We start from the raw sequence: 16022 nt of genomic DNA, 5'->3' as shown, positions 1-16022 counted from the left end.
AGGTTTGTGCCAAAAAGAACAAAGGGTTGTACTCAACGACAGACTGGGGTGGGATCGAAGGCCTCCTCGGCCTCCAAAGTCCAGAGTCTTCAACAACCGGTGCATGACCATACGACAGATTTACAGATGCTAAAAGAGGAAAAATAGATCAAATGGTCATATACTTATTATTAATGATGTTGCCATTGCCAGCCACAAATGGGAAGTTAATGAACACCTGATCCATAGAAACTATTTTTCATCTTACAAGTGTGGGTATGACTACAATGGATTAGATAGAAGCAAAACTTAGAATCTCACTTTCTGTAAGCTGATCAAATTCAATCCTTTGGGGATACAAGTAAAGAAGAAAGGATTATAACTTATCTTCACCGATCTTGAAGAACGTATACGACAGGATTATATTGTCGATACCATCCATCCTAGGATCCGTTTCGAACTCCGGGTCTATATAAAAGAACACCTACAAGTTGAAGAAGTTGGTTGATATTTTCCACACAAATATGATGTTTGCTCCCTTGGTCCCATAAAACTTACCACAAAGGAGTACCCATGAAAACTACGGTTTATTTTTTTGTGAAATAAAGCAACCATTTTGCGTATCGTGTGTATAACTTTCATGGGACAGAGGGTGGTAATAGTCTTTTAACAGATGAACGAAGGCATACTTACAGGCATATCAATCTGCTCGCCTGGAAGAAGACGCTGCTCCTCAAAGCAAAAGCACTGTATTTTGTTGAAGTAAACTGCAGCCTGCACAGCCACATAAAATTACCAATTTCGGAAAGTGCACAAAGATTTAAAATATGTTATTAAGTCGAAGAGGGCAAGAACACTAAAGCGTCCTCAAAAAACAAGTGTTGTTGTAGCAAGAAATCTTACGTTTCAACTTTCTCCATCTTGGTTCAGATATGCAATATTACAAATGATATTCTAGATCAAGAATTGTTTTGTTACATGACAACTGTATTTCGGTTAGAATTTATTTGTTGGGGCCTAGAAGGCTAGAACTCTCAACTTGAACTCTCTCATTAGTTGCAGAACCTTACAACTACAACCAGTTTATTTTTTTCCCATTCTTTCCTCTTGTTTTATCCTTTATCATAATATTATCATTATCTTTTATGATGAATATCACATATTCTCCATAGAGAGAATCAAAAGTTAAAGACGACTTATTGGGAATGTTGACTAGAACCCAATACAAACCTTCCTCCCAAATATTCACTAAATATGATCTACTACCACTTGAATCAAGAGAAAAATTTGTATTTCAAAAGATCATCGGTAGTCAAAGGTGACCTAAAACCAAAAAGGAGGAATCTAGAAATCAATCTCCTCAAGACAAAAAAATAAACTATATTAACACAAAGCACCAAATCTCTATCAAGCTATTCTTCCGCATGTTCATCAACGTCCCTGGTAGAAATACTCACAGGCCGGAATAGCAAATGAGGGGGTGCTACTTATAGAGATAGCTTTTTTATGAATCCTTCACAGCTCACTAACTAATCGGTTATCTTAATCTGGCTTTCCTTTTGACGTAGACAAAGCTAATTCAATCCACACCAAGCTTAGTGTATCATTACATCTAAGAAGCAAGTACTGCTCCTTCCAACAGATGCATCTGCTTAAGCAAATGTTATGGGTCATCTATGTAACTAATATCCTCGAGTAGTAAAAAATGGATGTCTTCACTTTTATAGATGGCACTCTAACTATAACCAAAACATGAGTCTCACAAGAAGCAGATGAGGTTATCAATTGTAGTGTCCACACTAAACTGGAACGTTTATGATGATCTCTCTTATAGATTGTAGAGTTGCCGAGGCAAAAGCAAATTTGAAGCTCTTTTGTGGATCGATAATTAAAATGTTTGATATTGATTGGCAAGCCTTATTTGCATAAGCTGAACGCATTGACTCAATACATCAGGATTGAAGTGGAAGCAACTTTGCCCAGAGTGTAAGCTCAGTCCTCTATTGACTCGATAAATCAGGAGACTATACCAGCTGAACCCATCAGTACACATCAAATGAGAAATGAACATTATTACCTTCATGGGGGTAACATTATATGTAGACATGCCAGTTATAGGTGTTGAACTACGATTTTCGGCAGTGTAGAAGGCAAGAGCACTCTCTCCCGGCTTTACCCTGACCTACATATACAAGGGGTTCAAAGTGAAAATCATTTAAGCCAGATAAGATATTAAAAAAGACAATATATCAGTCCCTATGAGGTACAGTCTGCGTACATCATACCCTCCCCTGACACTATCTCCTGGTGGGATATACTGGTATGTTTGGTTTGGTTTGACAGTCCCTATGATGATCCATTAGTTTCAAAACGTTGGAACACTTGCCCTTGTAAACTAACAACCAAGTAATCTGAAATGTTACAACAACGGTGGTAATCTTATGGTAGAAAATTAAAATACCTCTCTTTGAGTGGGGATGAACTTCCAAGGCATTCCATCTGACACATCAGCATTGAACTGCACCACAATCTCCCTGTAGTAATAAAACCAACGTATTGTAAGAAACATGCACAAGAGCAGCCCAAGGAAGAAAGAAAAAGATTTTATCTTCACTTTTTGAGAAGTGAACTTTGTTTTGTTTTACCTTCTTCCTAAAGATAGGCATAGTAAAATTGTAGAAACAAAATGTCCCACATTTACAAGTAGTTGTAGGTATATTGACTCATTCATCAACGGAACTCTTGAATTAAAGAAGATTTGAAACAATCTATAAAGAAGTTTGTAGGTGTCAAAGACCTTCCAGCCTAGTGGTAAAGGCTTGGGCATGACATAGTCATGAACCCGAGTTCGAGCCCTGGGAGGGGAGTGTTGTCGACATTTAAGTGGGACCTTGTTTAACCTCCAAAATTGTCGGGGATTAGTCGGGCTTTGGCCTGGACACCCTTTCAAAAAAAAAAAAAAAGAATTTTGTAGGTTCCATTAGATTCTGAAATAACACACCTATTGGTGACAGTTCCATCTTGAGCATGTCTTGCAATCTTTTCTTCTACAGTCTGGAGAGGGAAAGGATAAAACAAAATAATGGAAGAAGTATATGAGGTTTTATGTTAATTGTGAGAGATGCCCACAAGATAATTCAAAGCTAAAGAAATCAGAAAGCCTTGTGCATACCTCACGCCGTTGAACAGTACCCCCATAGCCAGTAGCTTGACAAAACCTCCTATACAAARGAACTGAAGCATAAGTACATCCCACCATTGCAAACACCAAACCTGTTAAGTAATAAAGTATCTTCCTTGATTTCTGTTCTCTAACGACATTTGTAGTATACTGATGATGAGAACCCARCACATAAGGTCTCTTCAAGTACCCAACTCCCAAGTGGGAAATTTTATTGAAAGACTTCYTACTGAGTTCAGATCCAGACGTGAAATTTCGGAATTCAGAACARCATTGGCCATGTCTAGAACTACTAGCTCCCACAGAATTATATATTCTCTGTCCAACTTCAAGTAGACACCTGAATCAACAAAAATGGCTCGAAAACAATTATAGAATGCATACATACGTCTACCAATTTAAATCGCCAACATACATGGGCAATAACAATTATAAGCTAGAGCAAGTWGTTASCAACAAAGAGCATTGGAGCTTGRTAGCATATTAGGAAATCTTCACCAATAATGATAAAATTGAAAAGGAAATAYTGTACACCCCAATACTAAATCATGATCATTCTATTACAAAGCTCCTGCTTCATGGCTTTCTTCTAAAACAAAAGAAAAAAACAATAAAAAGGGGATTCCATACCCCTTGGGCAGCAGATCATAGAGGCAGTTAGCCCTTGCCCTGGGGTCTTARTGTTGGCAAAGGCAATCAAGATTCAGATAAGCCCTTCGAGTGTTTCAAAATACATATMGAGGACAATAACAGATACCAYTAGAAAACTACAATCCCACAAGCAGAAAATCGTATATTTCCATTCCAAATAGGTTTGAGCAATTCAATTCAAGTGTGTAGAGATATGCATACAARTAAAACATGAAACCATAAAGTCGCAGAYARCAGATAATTACTTGAAAAAWGTTTAGCAAGTCAAGAAATTACCTCGATCGGACAGGGGTGTGATTTAGGGTTTTGCAAAGGGAAGAGAAGTGAGAGGATCTTGCATAGAGCCTGGCCAATGACATGCTCAATGATAGTGTCTTGCAATCACCACCTATAATTATGTGAACATATCTGGTAGGATCAGAAGCAGAATAACGAGAATAGGGTATGAGATAGAAATGGGATGGCTGGGTGCGTTTGGTACGCAGACAGGCTGGACAGGACAGCTGTTCGGCGTCTGGTAACACAGGACAGCTGTTCGGCGTCTGGTAACACAGGACAGCTGTTCGGCGTTTGGTAACACAGGACAGGACATAACGGGTTAAAATGACCAATGTACCCCAGTGAGTTGTTTAGTGTTTTTTCACTACGAATACAGGTTAATTACGAATATTAAAATCAATACAGAAAAACTATAATTCCAATAACTATACCCTAATCCAATGCTGAAGAAATGGACTAAAATTACTTGGCAAATTGCTTCGAAAAACTATAATTCCAATAACTATGCCCTAATCACAGTCCCATGAGTTAACGATCTATCCGGCATTGAAAACCTCAAAACCAAAAACCAAAACCAAACCAATCGACTCATTTAACGTTTCTAAACATCAGTAAATCATTACTTAAGCATACCAAACATACCTCAAATCGTTGCTTATATTATTGAAGAACCGTTGCTTGAGTTGTTGAAGAACTAGAAAACCCTCGTTCCCTTTTACGGCGACGATTTTTACGTTTCCGCTCGATTTGGTTTAGGGTTTTTGATGTTCGATGAAAAGCGATTCGTGTAGTAAACTCACCAGATTTATAGATCAACGATTCTTACAGGAAAATCCGGCGTGTTTCCATCATGGGGTGGAATATGGTGGTGAGGGGCGGCGTCTTTGGCAGGTGCAGGAGCAGGAGCGAAGAGGTTGAAGACGTCTGAACAGGGCCGATTTAGTAGTCGTCGATTGTATAGAAGCGATGGAAAGCTATGGAGGAAGCGATGGAGGATACGGGAAAAGGATGTGGGGAAGAAAGGAAGCGATGGAGGCTGTGGGGAAGGGGTAGTGTGGTAAAAAAAAGCTTATGTTCAACTTAGTTCCAGGGGTAGTAGAGAACAACCGTGTCCCACCTTGTCCTGCTTAGTTCTACTTATTTCCATATTAAGTCATACCAAACATAGGACAAATGTGTTTTGTCCTGTTCTGTCCCACCTTGTCCAGCACACCAAACACACCCGAATTTGATGACGTTACCGCAACCAAAACCATATATATCATATACGTTGCTTCTGGGCTGGAGAATTGAATAAGTGATATTACTTCAATATAGAGTTCAACAAACGTGTCGATCGCGAATCCAGAAACTTATATATACTTTAAAAGTGTCGAAAAAATTCAAAACCAAATAATTCATCTCGATCAAACGGTTTCAGGTTTTTATTTTTTATTTAAACGGTTTGGTTTATCCGAATAAAAGTAACTTATTTGATTCTGTTTTTAGTTGATTTTCTACTAATTTAGTTAAACTAACATATTATACTACTATTAAAACGGTACTCGTACAATACAACGAGATATATCTTGATTTTGGTGTTTCGTTTTATTCAGTTTCTGTAGATGTTTTAATACGGTTTTTATGTTGTTTTGAGAAATGAATAATGTTTTTGTTTTTGAATAAAATACAAATTTAAAGATATCATAAAATTTCGAAAATAAATATATCAATATCAGTATCAAATTAACTATTTAAAAGTTATTGTTTTTGGTGTAATTTCTTTAATTCAAAATTTTCATTATAATTTAATTTAGATTTAGCAATGAAGTAATTCATTTTTGATTTTTAATAATATTGTTATTTTTATAAGGATAATGATCAAGTATTTTGTTAGAACTCAATGATTATTTTAATTTTATTTTAGATTTTTTATATTTAAAATGAAATGTTTATCTTGTATTTGACTACGTTTATCTGCAGTTAATTACACGAATTCAAATAAGAAGCTTTAATAAGTTGTACTTACGCACAATTTATTTATAATATTGAATTGTAAGTAATATACATTAATAAACAGTACTGCATGCATGAAAAATAGTTTTTAAGAGTTTTTGTCATACTACTATTTATACATTTATCCATATAGTTTAGACTTAAAAACAATTGAACACATTACACATTAAAACAAATCGGATTTATTTATAAATCAAAAATCATAATTAAAGTTCAAAAGCAATAAATTTTTAGGGTTTTACCTAAACCAATAATCAAGATGGAGAAAGGAGAACCAACATACCGATTTCAGAATCAATTTCAAGAGAGCTCGTCTGCCCTGTGAGAGTGAGTAGGAGGACAATAGGTGCGAGTGAATAATGGTATGATCTTACAAATTGATTTTTTTAAAACTTATGTCATTCTCTTTTAGTTGTTATAAAGAATCAATTCGGAATTGATCATTTCAACTACAAAAATAAACAAATAGAGAATGCTTATTTAAAGGGTTCCCTTGCCYGGCAAGGGAGGGGTTTGAGAGGTGCCTCTCGGAACTCACTAAACATAATTACTTTCTTATGGYCAGTGTCGGATCCAGGAAATTAATAGGGCGAGAGCACGTTGGATGGGATTTGGGGAGGGAAGCATATGGTCATATGGGACTGGAGGGAAACCATGTAAGACGAGTGTGAAAATAGAAAATTTAAGCTAGTCAACAAACGGTTTTGGTCTTTAACTGGGGGCCTTTCCCCCTAGTCCTCAAAAACTGGATCSGCCCCTGCTTATGGTGGTGTCTAAACAAAGAGGTAGGGATGAAGACCTTTAACTACAATAAAAGRTTGCAAATGGTGGCGTTTGTTTTGTGTCTGAATCTAAAAACAAATTGCATATGAAATAATAAAATTTGTTTAAACCTAAAATCTATCGAAATGGATGGGTAAAAGACTGTTTCAAAGGATCTACAAAAATCATACCACGTTGAAGAGCRGAGTTGTTTGTAGGGCAAGGAGGATAAGAGATGATGGGGTAAAACAAGTGGTTAATGGAAGGGCCGAGAGGGGAGTCATATGTGTGACGATTAGGGGCATACCACTCAAGAATGATATTTGTACACTTAGATAACAGCGTTGGTTATGGCTAACTGATGTGCGTTTGGTTTGCAGGAATGTTTCTGAGGGATTTGGATTCCATGGGATTTGGATTGGATTGGATTTAAAATCCATTCCTGTGTTTGGTTTGCAGGATTTGGATTTGATTTGAAATCCATTCCTCTGTTTGGTTTGTAGGATTTGGATTTAGATTTTTTTTTTTTTGTAATTATTCTAATCACCAAATCTCTTTCATTTTCTTAAATCTATCTATTTAACCAAAAATTTAACAATCAAACCTTTTCATCCATAATGCATATTTAACAATCAAACCTAAAAATTGATGAGGCATAATGTGAAAACAATTAAGCAGTAAGCATTTGGATCAAACAGCCATCACTGATGTAAAAAGGCATTTTGAACAAAAACTCTAGTATCAAAGACATGGAACCAGTTAAACACTACTTGAGGGTTGAGGTATTTATAAATGATTCTGGTTAAACCAAAAGAAGTATGTTATTGCTATGCTATCAGAATTTGGTTAACTGCTATGGTAAAACACACAAGATAACAAATGGATAGAGGCTAGAGGGAAAAGGGAGAGTGGGCAAATGTGATGAACCAGATTTACTGAACAACTAAAATAAAAGGAATAGGGCAGAACAGTAGGAAATTGTTTGTAAATAACCAGTTAAACACGCCCCTGTTTATACTATAATGCATGACAGCAAATTAGGGCAGAACCCTTGTGCATTTTCAAGTAAGTTTTCTATCTTTACTACACCTTTATGTTGTGCTTCATTCTAAGGTGCTTATCCAGAAATTGTTTGTAAATAACTTTGGGTACAAAGATGGATTTGTGCCCTAACAATTGGTTACTGTTTTGTCTTCAAGAAGGGGAAAGTGCAAACACAACTTTGAGATAATAACTGAATCGAGCATGTCTAATGCTATACAAAAGGGGTTATATGATTTACCTGCTGAGTGATGGGAGACGCCGGCAAACAGGAAGGGCGGTTTAGGGAGCAGCTTCGCGAGGGGAAAGGAAGACAGCACCGGCGAGGAGGCAAACCGATTAGGGCACAGCTTCGCAAGGGACGGGACGGGACGGGACGGGACGGGACGGGAAGGGAGCACCGGCGAGGAGGATTGATTAGGGCGGGAGGAAGCGATGGGTGAAGGAAGCGGGAGGAAGCGATGGAAGTGGTTTTTGTTTATTTCTTGTTGTAGATAAACGAGAGGAAAGGCAAAAAAAGGTAAAAACCAAAGAAATGGTTAAAAGTAATAAATTATTGTTTAAAGAAAATAATTGTAATAACAAAAGAATAATTATCCTAATAAAACAATTGTAATGTTTTGTTTTTTCAAAAATAGTTTCTTAATTATNATTGTTTAAAGAAAATAATTGTAATAACAAAAGAATAATTATCCTAATAAAACAATTGTAATGTTTTGTTTTTTCAAAAATAGTTTCTTAATTATAAAATATTAAACKTATGGGCCAAAATTGACTAACTTTGAAACCTCAGGGATCAAATATGAAGTAACTTGCAATCCATAAAACCCTCCCRTCGTCTCAGGGTAATAGATAAGCCCTTCCTCCACCATCTGCAAARCCATGTCCGTAATTCTCCGGGTCTTACCCGACATAGCAATTCGATCCAGACATCTCTCCCGTCAATCACTTCCATTGTTTCGTGTTAATCGCCTAATTCTCAAACCCCTTTTGAGAAAATCTTTCTCTTCTGTGTCTGCTTCCACGACTGAACCGGTTGTCAGTAATTTCCCGGCAACTGGTAAGGAACAACCACAAYAATCCCTACCCGGATCCGTTCAAGAAACCGCCACTCTTGAATGGGTCAATCGAAATGGTCTATGCGGCGAATTATCTGAGGATGATGTGGGTAGACGGGTTAGATTGTGTGGGTGGGTCGCACTTCATCGGGGTCATGGTGGGCTCACTTTCATTAATCTYAGAGACCATTCTGGAATCGTTCAGGTTCGTCTTTTTGTTTGTTTGATGCCTTTTCTTGATTCCAATGCTGAATTTTGAAACTATGAATCGGTTCCATCATCGATTATTTCATTATGCCTTTTGAGTTTTTCTAAAATTTCGAATTTGGATTACATTGTACTTCCCTTTCTAATTGGTTATTTGGGCTTTTGTTCATTATATGTGGAATAAATGTTTAGGTGCAATGAATAACGGTCATATTGGTGTTTTCTAACTTGGAAAGTTTACAACGAATAAGAAATAAGACCCCCCAAAAGTAGATTTTACCATTGCACTGTCTTCTTGCTTATGGCATGTTTGATTCATGATTAATTACTTGAATATGTCTAAATTTTACATCAAGAAACCACAAGCTGTGGAGCTCTTAATCCCATATCTATTTACTTATAAATTTGCATCATTAGCTCGAACATAGAGCAAAGATTTATCTTAATGTGTATATGTTAATGCCAATGTGGTTTATGATATTAATAGAGAACCATGTTATATTGTTTTTATTTATAAATAGCAATCTAAATTAGAGCAAGTTACCGTCTTGCTTTAGATGTATTAATGAATGAATGAATGAATGACGGTTGGATTTATTAAAATCAGGTTACAACTCTTCCTAATGAATTCCCTGATGCTCATTCTATGGTGAATGACTTGAGAATCGAGTATGTCGTGTCTGTAGAAGGTGTTGTTCGGCTCCGTCCAAGTGATTYGATTAATAAAAACATGAAGACTGGCATTATAGAGGTGGGGTTACTTTACTTGTGATTTAGGCTTTTCAAATAGCTATAKATCATCTTARTGTTGTAATTTAAATATACTTCAGGTCACTGCAGAGCTAGTCCAAGTGTTGAATTCCGTGAGGGCTAAGTTGCCATTCTTGGTTACCAGTGCAGAGGATGCAAAAGATTCTATCAAAGAGGAAATTCGCCTGAGGTCTTTTTCTATCTGACATCTGAGTGAGATTGACTGCTGTTTTTCTGGTTTGAATAAAAAGATTTTGCCCTACTTCGAGTTTCATAGTTTAAACCAGGTGTCAGTGTGACATGTTCATGTTGGCATTTATAATTACACCAATATTTTCATTTACATAAGCATAAGACCAAACCGGTTTCGGGGATGGGATGTACACACACCTAATTTCCCAAAAGAGTAGAGCGGCTGTTTTCATACATAAGCATCAGATGAACAATTTTTGAGCAACCATCTTATTATCAATTTAGCTAGACACAGCTATTTTCATTTACACTAGTTGAAAAGACTTTGATTTCACAGAAAATGATCTTGTTAGTCCTTTGTTGGTCACTTAGCCAACTATGACCACATGTCTCGATATGAACTATTTCTGGTCTTATAATCTTGTCCCATATTACATTGATAATCGTTATTTTTTTTAACATTTACACTAAAGATGGATTCTATTTTTTGGGAACTCTTTTGGTGAAGTATTAAGACTCATTTTGTAGATATCGTTGTCTTGATCTACGTCGACCACAAATGAATTCCAACATAATGCTGCGACATCAAGTAGTGAAGCTTATGCGAAGGTATTTAGAAGATGTACATGGTTTTGTGGAGGTACTTTCTTGAGAACTTAGGTTTGAACTTATCAAATACAGAACATTTGGCTTCTTTAAAAACTGTTCATCCGTACTTTGTTTTGATCCTGAATTTTTCATGGGTGTAAGGTAGATTGAGACTCCAATACTCTCTAGGTCGACTCCTGAAGGTGCTCGGGATTATCTGGTTCCATCGAGAGTCCAGGTATTAAATTTCTTCTACCATTCCACATGCACTTTTCTTAGCTAATTTTGCATGTGATTAAAACTGATTATAAGTTTATTTGATTATAAGTTTGTTTATCCCTTCTTTTCTTTCTTTTAGACCTCAAGTTACTTAAACTATGTGTGATATGATGCATGTATAAAGGTCGGTTTAACCTGTAAATAATCTCATTGGTTGCTACATATATACTCCGAATGCTTAAACTAAAATGCATACACAAAACACCAACAATAATTCCTCTACAACCTATTTACTAGAGCCAGAGGAGGTCCGAACAACGAAGAACCTATGGGGGAGTCTAASGAACCTTCTTTGATATGCAAGCATACGTACCTGTTATCATCTCTTCATCTTGTTTAGTTTTACAAATTACATAATGGAACTCTGGATCAAGAAACAATTCAACTACATGCAATTGATAGTGGGCAAAGACTACCTAAAAGAGATTTCTAGAGGAATCAAATCACATAGAATGCCTAGCATGTAAATCGAATGTAGCTTTGACTTTAAAGTGAGCTAGTTGTGATTTGTTTGACACAAGTATGTAAAWMAAATGTAGTTGGCTTCAGATATTAGATGTATTCCAAAGTMTTCGCRATGACAAACAAACAKATATTAGATATCTTGYTGATGTTAGAATTTATTCAGGAATTWTATGGTTGGTGGGATCTATTGGTAATTGTATTCTAATTTTATACTAGTTCGCTTTATGAAGCCAGGAACATTCTATGCTTTGCCCCAAAGTCCACAGCTGTTCAAGCAAATGCTAATGGTCTCTGGATTTGACAAATACTATCAAATAGCAAGGTGCCCTTTTATTTATTTTGTCATCAGATATAAATTGTTTGTTGACAGTTACTTGKAGAGCTTGCTGTGTTTCTTGTTACATGGGTTTTTGCKTTTCAACTWATTCAAYRTTGTTTTCTTGCAGATGTTTTAGGGATGAAGATCTAAGGGCGGATAGGCAACCTGAATTCACACAATTGGATATGGAATTGGCTTTCACCCCTCTTGAGGACATGTTAAGGCTCAATGAAGATTTGATTAGAAAGGTTAGAAACACTTGATATGCAATGRGGAAAGATGGTTTGATTYTAAACTATCTTTCTTCTTATTTAAAATGACTCAAACTTGTACCAGTTTCTCATTTGTGAGYGGAAGATCATGTGTTTGAGTCATAGAAAGGTTGTGAATGAATACTTTTGTTGATAGAGCCAAGGACTTTTGGTGCATCAAGTTGAGTTATGTTGTCTGTAGTTTTGCTTCTTTATATTGGCTTTAAGGGTGYGGTTCTTTCACGTTTTGGGGTGTGAGTATGTGCATGTGTGCGGCATTGACCGTATCTTCAAATTGTTGACTACTAGCACACAGATATTGGACTGGGATACCACAAGGGCAACTTWKGTATCTCTTAAAAAAGTAGGAWAAGACTTAAGCATAGGCATGTGTATATTATATATTTAATGTGTTAATTATGAGGTAATTTTTTCCTCTTATGGTTTAGTTTGAAATGTGTACATTTTCAAATACGTTTATAAGTTCATCCCTAKATCTTGTTCTTCTGTAGTCTACTTAATCAMTKTGATTTYGAACTGTCAAATGAGCTATCTAAGGCCCGATGCAAATCTACAGCAAAGTATAAACTGTTAGCATGTTGCAGGTTTTTCTAGATATCAAAGGCGTAGAACTACCAAAKCCTTTCCCAAGGCTTACATATGCTGAAGCAATTAGTCGTTATGGCTCAGACAGGCCRGATACCCGTTTTGATCTTCAACTCAAAGACGTAAACATTTTTCTTTGCACTGYGTAGTTCTTTTGTGCTTTGTTGTATCRAAAGATTCATGTTTCTCCTTATTGTTATTGTTGCAWTTGCAGGTTTCTGATATTTTCTCAGATTCCTCCTTCAAAGTTTTCGCAGATGCATTGAGTAGTGGAGGGRTTATCAAGGTAATATGTGTGCCTTCAGGAGCAAAAGCTTTTTCCAACACTGCTCTGAAGAAAGGTGATATTGTCAGTGAAGCAATCAAATCTGGGGCAAAGGGGTTGCCATTTTTGAAGATCTTGGAAGATGGTAATAATTAAGAATACTTGCATGCTCCTTTTTTTTTATTGACATGGATATCCAACCCGCTATGCCAGCTGACTAATTCAGGGTACCACCCGCTTCGCGGGTATCCCGGAGTCACGACATTTGAACCTCCGTGGCCACAAGGGATTTKTATTCCTCCTTGGATTCGAACCTGGGACCTCCAGACACTTTTGACCTTTGGAGCCCAAGCTCAAACCAATCGRGCACCACCCTTGTGGTTTACTTACATGCTCTTTAAAGTCACTGCTTTGTGGATATTTGATATATCTATTCTTTCGCAGATCAATTCCGATAGTATATACTTTTTRCTTGATATTTGATGAGAATTAGAAGTATAATGCATAAATATTAGCGGTAAAAATATTTTATGTAATGAGCAACRAATATAATTTTATTTTAATTGTTGGAAACATTATTTACTTAGTAGAACACACATCCTTATATTAKTATTTTAATTCAACAACTTGTACTATCAATTACATGTTATTATCTTATATGAGWAAGATTATGGGCCTCGGATATTAAGTATATTTTGATAGAAATGTGATCAATATTCATATTCAAATCCCAGATATAGATATGGATCGTATATGTCTATATGTGGATATTTGTTGCATCCCATTGGTTATGGATATTTTTGTTTATAGATGGAATTCGTTACTTGTAGGGCAACTTGAAGGGATTTCTGCACTAACATCAAGTTTGGATCCCACGAAAAAAGAATTGTTTCTGAAAAGATGCGAGGCAGGATCAGGCGACCTTATCTTGTTTGCAGTAGGCTTCCCTGCATCAGTTAACAAAACATTAGACCGGCTAAGGCTGTATATAGCCAACATGATGGGCATGGTTGACCATGTGAGTTTTTATTGTTCATGGTCACATGGACTCACTTTTCTTCATCCTTTTATGCATGCGCATATTATGTTAAAATGTTATTTTTGTATGATATGCAGTCCAAGCATTCTATCTTGTGGGTAACAGATTTTCCGATGTTTGAATGGAATGATGCCGAGCAGAGGCTTGAGGTTTGTACYATGCTGAATAAATGTTAATTAATACTCCATTCTCCCAAAAATAARTGTCCACATTTCTATGCTGATTWGTCCCAAAATAAGTGTCYACTTCCAAAAGTAAGTGCCTACTTTCCAATTCTACCCTTAATTATGAGATGGAGATATTCATTACTCCCTCAAGGGCAAAATTGTCATTTAGTTAATTATAAAGTTGTTTGAATCTGTTCCCGGGCCTTGTACACACTTCCCGTCACACTATGGGAGCTGGCCATGCCCGCTAAAACTGTGTTCTTTCCATTGAGGACATTTATTTTGGGACGGAGGGAGTAATAGTTCAAACAAAACTGCTATTTTCCTCGCCAATTAAAGCTAGACCGTGTTACCTTTGCAGGCGCTTCATCACCCTTTTACTGCTCCAAATCCCGAGGACATGAATGATCTTGCTTCCGCTCGTGCCTTGGCTTATGACATGGTCTACAATGGTGTCGAGGTATATTTGTTGTAGTAAGAGGTTTTGTTTCCATTTGTTGATACTTGATTATTTTTTGTGCCAATCATATATATATATATGCATGAGATTCATGAGATGAAATGTTGAATCTTTTACAAGGATTCTTTTTTATTTGGTTCAATTTCAGATTGGTGGAGGAAGTTTGAGAATTTATCGGCGAGATGTCCAGCAAAAGGTTCTAGAGATCATTGGCATTCCCCTAGAGCAGGTGAACCCATAGTTGCTCGTTGGTTGAACCTCACATAAATTAACTATTGATGGTTCAAATGGTCTTATTGGGCAGATAATGATTACAAGGTGCTTGCTTTATCTATTTGCAGGCTGAAGCCAAGTTTGGGTATCTTCTGGAAGCTCTTGACATGGGTGCTCCTCCACACGGTAACAAAAGCCATCACCTGATCAGAACTCCAGTACTTATAATAAACGATGAAATTACATCTTGACAATGACAAGAAACGAGCAATGTTGGCAAAATCAATAATTTATAACCAAAACTAACCGGTGGTCCATATTTTACCAAGAAAATGGAAGTTGGGTTTATTTTCAACTTTTGTGATGAATTACCGGAAAGCACCACATGCGCTACTTTTTGGATAGAGGTTAGGTCTGTATACATTATACCTCCAAATCCTACCTCCTGGTGGGATGTACCGAGCATGTTTGGTTTGGTCTGGTTTGAACATTAATATGCATCTTTTTGAAGTCTTGAAGAAATTGTCTTGACAGCGATAACTACATTTTACTTTTCAAAATATTTTCGTGGGATTTGGATTTAGATCCGTTGCAGTAATAACTCGCAGCGTATCCATCCGTCAATGATGGCTGTAGCACCACGTTCTAAACTTGTTTTCGTTTGTTGATGAAAGTGGAATGGTTTTTGCAGGTGGAATCGCTTATGGGTTAGATCGATTGGTGATGCTACTGAGCGGTAGCAGTTCGATAAGGGACGTGATAGCGTTCCCCAAAACGACGACGGCACAATGTGCTCTTACTCGTTCACCTTCAGAGGTCGATCCTGAACAACTCAGAGACCTCTCTTATCGTCTCATCCGGTAGACAGACGACGACTTTCCGCCATTTTTACCTGACTTTCTTCATCTTTGATGGTAGTAGCAACAGTTCTTAAAGTTTCTTGAGAAATATGGTGAAATTGAGATGACCCAACATGAGTTACTGTTATTTAGACATTGGATGCTAAAAAAGCGACAGTTGTGATACAGAAAAGCAGCAGTCAGAAATTATTGGTAGTAATTGTACATTTATTATAACAATAACTGGTATTGTACTGGTCAAAAAAGAGATGTGGGGTGAGCTAGCCATGACACTAAACCCTACAACTAGCCTGTTTTTTAACCGCTCGAAATGCTGCCAAATTTTTTTAGTCGGCTCGTGTAGCGGGTTGGATATGCAGGTTAATAAAAAAAGATTTTAGTCCACAAAAACGACATTTTATGCAATAATTTACCC

General features: G+C 36.7%; 2 protein-coding genes across 3 annotated transcripts; one reads left to right on the top strand and one right to left on the bottom strand.

The window, feature by feature from the left end:
- Positions 1-134: 134 nt before the first annotated feature.
- LOC112503985 (cytochrome c oxidase assembly protein COX11, mitochondrial) lies at positions 135-8233 on the bottom strand. Of its 2 annotated transcripts, none has more exons than XM_025107950.1 (8): positions 8130-8233; positions 4088-4199; positions 3152-3500; positions 2981-3033; positions 2441-2513; positions 2057-2161; positions 673-753; positions 135-463 (listed from the first exon to the last, which is right to left on the bottom strand). In XM_025107950.1, the coding sequence occupies exons 2-8, from the start codon at positions 4168-4170 to the stop codon at positions 356-358; spliced, it is 852 nt and encodes a 283-aa protein (XP_024963718.1). In that variant the 5' UTR covers positions 4171-4199; positions 8130-8233; the 3' UTR covers positions 135-355. The 2 variants fall into 2 exon arrangements, with proteins under 2 accessions (XP_024963718.1, XP_024963717.1); XM_025107949.1 differs by lacking the exon at positions 8130-8233 and adding an exon at positions 4733-5075.
- Positions 8234-8766: 533 nt separating this feature from the next.
- On the top strand, positions 8767-15799 carry LOC112503986 (aspartate--tRNA ligase, chloroplastic/mitochondrial-like). The gene is made up of 15 exons (XM_025107951.1): positions 8767-9151; positions 9761-9904; positions 9984-10093; positions 10624-10735; positions 10850-10921; positions 11658-11749; positions 11874-11994; positions 12603-12725; positions 12818-13013; positions 13699-13886; positions 13985-14056; positions 14436-14534; positions 14683-14763; positions 14876-14933; positions 15439-15799. Exons 1-15 carry the CDS (start codon positions 8771-8773, stop codon positions 15609-15611), a joined length of 2022 nt encoding a protein of 673 aa, XP_024963719.1. The 5' UTR covers positions 8767-8770; the 3' UTR covers positions 15612-15799.
- The last annotated feature ends 223 nt before the right edge of the window (positions 15800-16022 follow it).

The sequence above is a fragment of the Cynara cardunculus genome, unplaced genomic scaffold, assembly GCF_001531365.2.
Source record: "Cynara cardunculus var. scolymus isolate 2C unplaced genomic scaffold, CcrdV1 Un_Scaffold_4263, whole genome shotgun sequence".
Classification (NCBI taxonomy): Eukaryota; Viridiplantae; Streptophyta; class Magnoliopsida; order Asterales; family Asteraceae; genus Cynara; species Cynara cardunculus.
Note: the sequence above shows the minus strand (reverse complement) of the source record. Positions and strands in the feature narration are given on the sequence as shown.